General features: G+C 38.5%; 1 protein-coding gene across 2 annotated transcripts; it reads right to left on the bottom strand.

The window, feature by feature from the left end:
• Positions 1 to 261: 261 nt before the first annotated feature.
• On the bottom strand, positions 262 to 9,407 carry LOC114164511 (uncharacterized). Of its 2 annotated transcripts, none has more exons than XM_028049211.2 (6): positions 9,051 to 9,407; positions 7,577 to 8,847; positions 6,190 to 6,384; positions 4,492 to 5,344; positions 1,485 to 4,056; positions 262 to 839 (listed from the first exon to the last, which is right to left on the bottom strand). In XM_028049211.2, exons 2-6 carry the CDS (start codon positions 8,757 to 8,759, stop codon positions 810 to 812), a joined length of 4,833 nt encoding a protein of 1,610 aa, XP_027905012.1. In that variant the 5' UTR covers positions 8,760 to 8,847; positions 9,051 to 9,407; the 3' UTR covers positions 262 to 809. The 2 variants fall into 2 exon arrangements, with proteins under 2 accessions (XP_027905012.1, XP_027905013.1); XM_028049212.2 differs by having other exon boundaries at positions 7,637 to 8,847.
• Between the last annotated feature and the right edge of the window lie 229 nt (positions 9,408 to 9,636).

Raw genomic sequence — 9,636 nt, 5'->3', positions numbered from 1 at the left:
TAGAGAAATTTTCACAAGCAAGCTAAACTCTAGTGCTCTATTTACAGCAAAGACCAGTGATATTGGCACTTAAGTGACAAGCTAAGGTGTTGGCCTGGCTTTCTGACCGAGGGAGAACTTAGTTCAACTCCCCCTCCAATCGAATGCCAGTTTCTATGATAAATTAAGAGACCAATGTCATTTTGCATTATAATTAACCACAATGTAATAAAGCATCCCAAATTCTCCGCGATTAAAGACAAGTTTGAATAACACCGGCTCTGTAAGAAAAGCTTCTTCTGTTTCCATGGTTCTGTTCGGGGAAGATATTTGATGAGGTCACCAATAAAAAGAAAAACTTTGTCTCTGCCAAACCACAAGATGGTTTGGAACGTTAAAAAGAAACAATTAGGCACCAACACAAATTTACAGTTTTCTTTTAGTATTTTTACATGCAATTCCTTCTAGCTATTAGCTTATAATAAAAAGCTACAAGAAAGTGAACTAATTCCAACTTCGCGTTATTCATCATAACACTTCAAAATAACACGGAGTTGAATCTATAAAATCAAAAGCAAATCACAAGAGTAACAAGGAGAAATACAATACATACATATTGGGGGCGACCAAAAATTCTTCAGGTACTGGAATATTGACCAACCATTTTTCGCACCTATCCAGTGCGCCTTTAATATGAGAGTAGACAACTCCAGGGAAGTACCGATGTTCCCTGTTGAGATGCCACACCCTCCTGTTGAAATGCCATGCCCTCCCGTTGAAATGCCACACCCGTTGACTTTGAATGTTGGAGAAACATTGGCATAGTTCACTCATACCTTCACATACTTGTCAACGTAACCCTGCCGAAAATGTAGGGAATAGAACATCACCAAAAGCAATTTGAATATTACCGCTTAGGCATATTGTTATAATCAAATCAACTATCGTAGTTTGACCAGTAGCTAAAAGTTTTTTGTAAAGCAATTCTATAATTCTTCCCATCTCCAACTTCTTTTTTTAAAATAAAAGGAAATGGTAGTTCTTCTTGCATATAAAATCTTTGGAAGTTAGACCACAAGTGAAATTCAGTACATCACTAAAATCTGTCTTATAGACACAAGGAGACAAACTATCTCGTATTGTGGATCTATGTAACCAGTCACATTTCAGTACAGAAGCAACTTTTTAGTTAAAATCACTGAAGGAAACATCTAAAATGCAGTTAAAATAACAGTGCCGATCCTTTCAAACGTGTTACAGAGAATTTTTTCTTTTCATTTAAATACACTAATATTCCAAGACAAACAGGTAGTCTGTGCATCAAGCCTCTTGTCATTTTATCAGTGCACATATTTGTTTGTAAAATGTAGACCTTTGTTAATTCTCGGTATAGATTCAGGTAGGGATGAAAAAACACAAAACCATACCCATAGCAGCTATCTACTTGGCTCTGATAAGGGGAAAAAAATACAAATAATAAGTGATGAAGAAAATCAATTAATTACCATCACAAGTTTAGTCAACTTTCGCTGCGATGAATCGATATATTGACTTATCTTTGCTTGGGACTTGGGTACACGGTGGCCTTTCATGGCTCCTGACACTTTATCCACGGTCTTTTTCACAATGGTTTTAAAAGCAACCTTACTCATATTACCTTGCCGCCATGATGGTTTCAAAACCTCCTTTACAAAGTTCGCAATAGAAACTTTGAACAATTTCATCGATCTGGAATCCTTACTCTTTTTTCTTTTCCCAGGAGACTTGACCCGATTACTCTCAACCTCCTTTGTAGTAACTTTTGCAAAATCCACATCATCACTTAGGCTCTCATTTTCAATAGCACCAACTTCTGCATCCGCCGTCTCACTGTATTCATCATTATTTTGAGAAGTGGTAGAGGCAACAGCCCCAACCTCCTCCTGCTTGTTTTTCTCATCCACATCCAAAGAGATGTAAGAACTTTTGGGCCTTAGGCTGACATCGGATTCACCTGTAACTTCCTGCTTCTGATCAAAATCAGTTTTTCTCAAAGAGGATGATGGTTCAATGCTGTCAAAAAGTGGATCGTATTGGTCACCACCAGACCTAGGCAAAATCTGACCAAGAGCTCTACCTGATTTTGGTGCAGATGCTGAATGTCTCGATCCAACCCCACCATCAACCTCCCCATTTACAGTAGTATCGTTCAATCTAGAAGAAGCAAAATTGTTACCATGGACTATTTCATTTTCCTGTCTAAAAATACTTGAACTAAATTTGGAACTTAGTGGTTTCTCAAAGGTTGATGCATAAGGATTATAGTGAGCAGATATTCTTGATCCACTAAACGGTGGAAGAGAAGTTGAATGACTGCTATCCAGAAAATCAGGTGGATATCTGGAAACAGTAGCAGTCTCCCCAGGCACACCCAAATTAGCCTCGGGTACAGAACACTGAAAATTGTACATTGATTGTTGTTTCTGTGATGATGAATCAATGTGTGAGGTTGTCATAAAATGTCCTTCGGGGGGTAACTTGCCACCCAGAGAAGATTGTAGTCTGTTCACATCCGATTTCCAGGAAAATTGATTTTGTTGAGGCTGCAAGCTGCCAAATGATGTCGCACTGGAAAATTTTGAATCCTGCAATGGAAGTTGATTATGAAATTCATCTCCGTTGAGACTAGATCCTGAAAGTAATTGACTAGCTGGGTTCCCTTGAGGAAGTTGCTTTGGAGAGAAAGGTTCAGTAAGCATCAAAGTTCGTGAATGATCCTGCATGGGAGGGTATGCTATATCCTGAAATTCAGATTTCTCAGAGCAACTTGGTAAAGGCTTCATGGAAGTCTGGGAAACAAAGTCAGTCCTTGAATGCATTTGACTCTGAATAAATTCAGAAGAAATATATGATTTTACAACTCCTGAGTTTACATTGGAATCATACACCACTCTGGATGGCGGGGGTGGCAGTGGTGGCAGTGGCGGTGGCAATGGCAATGATGTCCAAGAGCTATTAGGTGGTACATTGAGGTGAGTATTCTGCATGTGTAAAGGAGCTGGGTAAGGTTCAAACTTTTCTCTGGCAGTGGATTGGAAAGGAAAGAATGCCCTTTGTTGCATCACATCATACTGCCTTGAAATTTGTGGCATGTGCACAGGATTTTCGCCAGGGGAATGTGAAACAACAGGTGCAGACAACTGGTAATTATGACGTGGAAATTCCACTGAAGAGCCACACTGTGGAGGTAACTCTTTTGAAGCCTGAGGGTTCAATGAAGCCTGCTCTGATGTGACACTATCAGGAACTTCAGTAATACTAGTAGAAACAGTTGATCTTTTATCAGGTGATGCATCAGTCACAGAGGATGCATTTACATGCTGAGATGGATAACCCGAATGTTCCAGAATTCCAGCAGCAGAAACACCAAGTTGCATTTTCTGAGCAAAACGACCGTCTCCTGAGGGAATGACATCTTTATATGTACCAGATGATTTAGAAGTATTATCACGGCCTAAAGCATCAGGGTGAAAGCCTTCAACCATGTGTTGCTGTTGAGAATCACCTGCTTCCGAACTATCATTCCCATGGATTGAATTCCTTGGATCCTCCCTCACATCAATGGTTTCCTGCATTTCAGGAGCAACCTCTCTGATAGATTTAGATTTACCTAGATTGCTATTAACTGATAGGCCATCAAGATGAATGATAGTTGATGCAACAACATTCCTCCCTGAATCTTCTTTTTTCTGCACTACTTCCTGGCTAGTCACATTCAGACTAAGATCATCATCCTGACTTCTAACTCCATCATGCTCATTATCAAACACTTTAGATGAAATATTCGTCATGTCTCCATTAGTCTTTGATTCTTTTCCACCATAACTGACTTCCAGATCATGTTTATTCTTAGAGCGCCTTGAAGTTGCATACATGTCAGATTCATGGTGAATGTACCTGCAAGATGCTCCCCGATAGCACTTTCCTCGAAGAAAGTCAAAGCACTGATCCTTCTCCCTTTTAACATTCTCACCACGAAAGTCACCTGAACGTCTTGAGATTGGTGACCTACTGCTTCTTCGATGCCGGGGTGACCAGCTGTAACCAACAAAATTTGAAAAATTAAATATAGCAGTATTCTATACAGAGATAGAAAGTTCTCAATAAGAATCACCATCAAGTGACTCTCACGGAATAAAAAGAGAATTAAACTCTCGCGGAATCAAATGAGAATTCAGGTTAGACATAAATCTCATACTACAATTACATGCTATAATATTCAATCTACGTGTATATATATTCTATTATTTTCCATCAATTGCATCAAAGCTATTGTTAAAGATATCAAGAACCAAGATTTGAAATGTAAAGAAAGACAATTGATTCTATTGCAGGAGAGATTTTATGCTTAATCCATACAACAGATAACCTAGGAGAAGACTTGTGCATTGTAATACCAATTTTTTGGGCATAAGATTCACATTAACAGCAGTTAATTAGGGACATTCTACAATGCACAACAGCGGTATGTACCTGCGAGACCTGTTTCTTTTATCTCTTCTCCTCCGAGGACTCCTCCTATTCCTCCTACTCCTCCTGTCTGGGGGAGACTGGCTGCGGCTCCAGCTTCTTCTATCTCTTTTATTAAGCCTCCGTGTCCGTGGATGGAATGAATCATCAGAATCACTATCTGAAAGACCTTCTCTTAGTTGTCTTCCGAATTCATCTACTTTCATAACATTTGGTTCAAATTTTGAGGTTTTCCCCTCATCTTCCTTTTCAGCATTACCACTTCTACTACCAGTGTCAATGGCAGTATCCTCTAATCTATCTTTGCCCTTGGAAGCTTCTACCGATGAAGCAAAATTAACGGACATCTGATTTTCAAGGTTATGCTCAACACATCCATCACTACTCCAACGTGAGACAGATTTTTTTCGATTGCGAGTTTTCTTAGACTCTTGTAATAAATGTGTAGATATTTCTGAACCATCCTGTGATGTTCTGGAGAGTGACCCAAACCCCTTTTGAGTACTGGCTGAAACACCAGTATCAACAACACCTTCTGAGAATGTGAAAACGTTAGCATCTGCAGCATTGCTTTCATCCCCCTTAGCTGAAGTGTCATCAGAAGCATAATCTTGAAGAAGTCTTATTGGGCTGCCACTCGCTAGGAGTATCCCATAATCCCTATTAGTAGTAGCAGTTTTATTGTGATCAGAAGTAACAGTACATACAAAATCATCATCAACACAAGTTGCAGTTTCCTCCAAAGCTTTGCCCAAGGATAACTCAGCTACTTCAGTGGAGTCATTCTCAAGACTTTGAACCTTGGTAACTGGTCTTACAGATTTGCTGTGCTCCAGATCAGATAAAATCTCTGGTCCTGTATTTAGTAAAGAGCCTTATTAACACAAACAATATTTTTGTAATAAAGCAATATATTAGAGCTAGCCATAGAATGAATTTGACATCAAATACCAAAGTCAACTCTATTAATATTCTATCACTTCTGAATTCTGACCGGATACATAAAAAATGAGATAAAAGTAATTATTTTTTAATTGAGTGAAAAAGGAGCAAATAAACCACATACAGTGATCATGAACAATGAGTTGGTTCACCTATCCTCTCTTCAATTATATAAGGAAAAAATATAGTTAGTTATTCGCCTCTAACTTACTGAAAAATATTTAATGAAATGAAACAAGTTGACAAAAAAAAGAACTACATGGATATTAAATGAAATTCTGTTCTGCAAATAATTATTAAATTCAGTGCACTGCCTGAATGTGTTGGAAATAGTAAAAATAATTAATAATAATTGGAACTAATGGGAGTTATGTATCAGACAAAAGATTGGAGTTTTCTACTAATTAATTCAATTCTTGTATTTACTCTTTTATGCCTGAATATCGAGAATGCTGAGTTACCACAGTCCATCAATTGATAGGACTTATTTTACAGTTGCTTAAGTCAATCCCCAAACTGTCAAGTTAGATTCAGTGTTTAAAGCGAGAAAGATATCAAAACACTAAATTAAATACCAAATTTAAGTACTTAAACTTTCAGTATAATAGAAACTGCCTGTGTCCCAAAACTTTTGACATATATCTATCACCACCATTGCTGACTTGATTGAGTAAAGAAAAACATGTTAAACAAAAACTTGATTGACAAGTATTAAAAAGTAATTAAACATAGAGAAAAGAGACTTTTCTGAAATGAAACCTTCATTCTGTTTGCTGACTCCCATGGATCCAAAGTATGATGGACTGCAGGATGAGATGTCCCTGGCAGGGTCATTCTCTGATAATTTCTGCGGCTGTGCTATATTCTGATTCACTCTAAGCACTTCACCATCCCGATTTAGGGCTTCAGTTGCATAGTTTGAACCTTGGTCCTTGTCAGAAAGTGTGATATCATCTTAACCCATCCATAGAGAAATAAAACAAACCAGATCAGGCTCAACTATTTGAGTCATAGTTTGAATTATTTATCAAATAAAAATTAGAAAGTAATCCAAAAAAGTATTAGGAGACTAGGTTTGGTCCCTCTTGCTCTCTCCTGGCCAAGTAACTAGCCATTATCCAAAATAACAAATAACCTACTACCTCGCCCCAGCCCAAAACACACTTATTTGTCCCATTTTGCGACATAAACTTAGTATAGCAGGAAATCAAAATAGAATAGTTGAGATATTCAACTTATCACTAAACAAAATTATATCAGGCGAATGGTCTTATTTACTCTTTAAAGTGCAAGGGGTAACCTGTGACACAAAAATAAGGATTTGGGTTCTCACATATCCCAAGACCCACTTCTATTTCCTATTTTGCTTAAACCTTAGAGAACAGAATATCAGGGCAGGACAGCTAAGATATTCAACCTTATAGCTACTAACAGAGAAATTATATCAAGTAGTCTTCTTTACTCTTTAAAGTGCAAATAACCGTAACAAAAAAATTGGGTTGCCATGTAATTATGATGCGTCATCACAAAACTGGTATTTTATAACACTAAAAAGTACAGCTTTCCCTCAGCAGATGTCTACTCCGCACTTTACTTTCTAAAATGCACTGTGCATGCTAAAATATCCAACTACATTTGTTAAACTCTAGAAAAGAGAGAAATATTGAGCTGAAACCGTATTTCTAAAGCAACACAAGTGTTTTATTTATATTGAGAGAAAGGAATCAACACAATAAATAGAAGAGAATTGATATCGTCTTATAGTAAAGATATCATGCAGGAAAAAACAATATTGTTTCTAATAATGACATAACATGTCGTAAGGACTCCCAAAAATGGTGAGGAAGATGACTGGGAAGAAGTGTCCTAGTAGTTTCAACAAGATATTTGTTTATGAGTTAGGCTAATAAATGAAATCACTTCTAAAATACATACACAATTTAGATATTTTTTTATTACATAGGATTAGTTTCTTATGTCTAATTATAACAAATTCAATACAAACTACAAGGACTTTCATGATAAGAATACGTAACAGCATACTCAAACCAATGCTGGACGAGAATCAGAGATGTCATAATTTAATATCTAAACATAAAAAGTGTTAAATATCAGTTTTCAATTTGAGGATCATAAGAAAACTAACCTTCCATTTCCATGTCAGAATCAGCACTAGCAGTTGCAACATGCAGGTTAGACTGCTCACCTGAAGAGTATATTCTCTCTGGTTGCCTTTTCTTTTCATGCCATCCAGTATCTAAATTATATTTCTTCTTCATCCACAGGAAATAAGAGTTAGAAATTGCAGCCTCAGTTCCTGGTTCTCCGCCAAACAAAAATACATATTCAGGATTTTGAAATTCGTCTCGACGAATCTTATCTTCAATATCAGCTCCCTTCTCAGCAATAAGCTGACACAAAGCTTCTATCTTCAGTACAGTATTTTCTTCCGTTGGCCTAGGTGGGGGAAGATCCTCCTCTTTTTCAGCACCAGCAACCTCTCTACAATTTGGACCATCCCGTTTAGAATCAGAACCATGTACAGGTGCAATATTAGATGGAAGAGAAGCTACAACTCCATCAACCAAATCCACAGTCTTCACAGAGTGAGGGTCATCTGCAACATTTGAGGTGGAGGAGGAGGAGGTTACCGGAGCATTAAGAGGAGGAGGTGGTGGAGCGGGAAGAGCAGGTGGTGGAGACAATGGCAACGGTGGGGGAACACCAGGAGGCACTCGGTAATTCCCAACAGTTGAATGGAAATAACCTGTTGAAAGAGGTGGTGGTGGAGGAGCAGTATGCAGATTCTGAACATCACCGGGTTGCAGAGGTGGACCATGGAAAGGAGGGTTATACAAAATTTGACCTTGGGAAGCTGAGGGAGGATGGGGTGGAGGTGGTGGTGGTGGTGGCAATACTCTAGCCGGTGGTCCTGGAGCCCAAGATGTTTGCGGTGTCATGGTGTTCCCATGGTGTAACTGAGAAGGGATAGGGTAGGATTGTCCAGCATTTGGCATCACATTATGTGAACCTTGAACCGGAAGGTTCATGGGAATTGGGGATGACGAATTAGGACGCGGTGGAGGAGGAGGAGGGGAAGGTCCATTTAAATAAACATGATGAGGTGGTGGTGGTGGTGGTGGACCACCAATGTTAGGCGGTGGAGGAGGAGGACCACCAACGTTAGGGGGTGGGAACTGATGGAAATGCGGCGGAGGCTGCTGATACTGCGGTGGTGGTTGTGGTGGTTGTGGTGGTGGTGGAGGCGGCAGCACCGGAGGGACGGGACTCTGCCCGAAATGAGAACCACGATTCACTTGACTATACATAATTCAAATGCAAACTTCGTATTTAACATAAACTAGCAACAAAGAAACTCCAAGATCACAATCTTCACTGCTTCCAATATCGGATACCCTGAACAACATGTGCAACAATAAAGTGAATAAAACAACTAAGGAGCAAAGCAAGCAAAACAACCAGAACCAACAGAGTATTATTAAGTAACTCAGCAAGTGGGATATATATGGTTCGAATTAAGAAATATAATGCATTCAAGAAAAGGTCACATATTATTTCGTAACATTTTCCTACAAACACAATAAACCAGCTCCCCTTACTCTTCATATTTGAATCGTGGAAATTGCCGCGAGCATAAGGCACCGTTTGGGTTTGTCGATTTCAGAGAAGCCACAGTTTGAGCGAAGAAGAATCACAGCTTGTGGGTAATGGGAATCGCTAGGGTAGGGTTTTGTTGGGAGTGAGTGAGGAGTGGGAGATAAACCCTAGGTAGGTGGGAAGTTACGAGAGCAGAGGGGTTGGAAAGAAGTACATTGGATTCGCGGAATTGTTATTGTGCGTGATTAGTGAGAAGAAGAAAGGAGAAGAAATTAGGGAGTGACAACAGATTAATGTCGGAAAAAACGATTGCCCCGAACGCATACCAGAACCGTTACTACGAGAAAACCACATTTATTTTTACTTTTTTTTCATTGAAAAAGAAATAGTAGACTATCCTATGGAGAGTTCAAATGAGGTAGGTATTCTTCAAACTCATCTATCTTTTGATAAAGAATTTTAATATTAATCGAAGTATAAATAATATATAATTTTCTTATTAGATGATGGACATGAATATTTACATACCTATTCTATCCCGATTTAATATTTATGTCAATACATAGTTATTATTTAAATTATTAAAAT

The sequence above is a fragment of the Vigna unguiculata genome, chromosome 9, assembly GCF_037176805.1.
Source record: "Vigna unguiculata cultivar grain cowpea cultivar isolate G323 ecotype 2 chromosome 9, ASM3717680v1, whole genome shotgun sequence".
In the NCBI taxonomy this organism is placed as follows: domain Eukaryota; kingdom Viridiplantae; phylum Streptophyta; class Magnoliopsida; order Fabales; family Fabaceae; genus Vigna; species Vigna unguiculata.
Note: the sequence above shows the minus strand (reverse complement) of the source record. Positions and strands in the feature narration are given on the sequence as shown.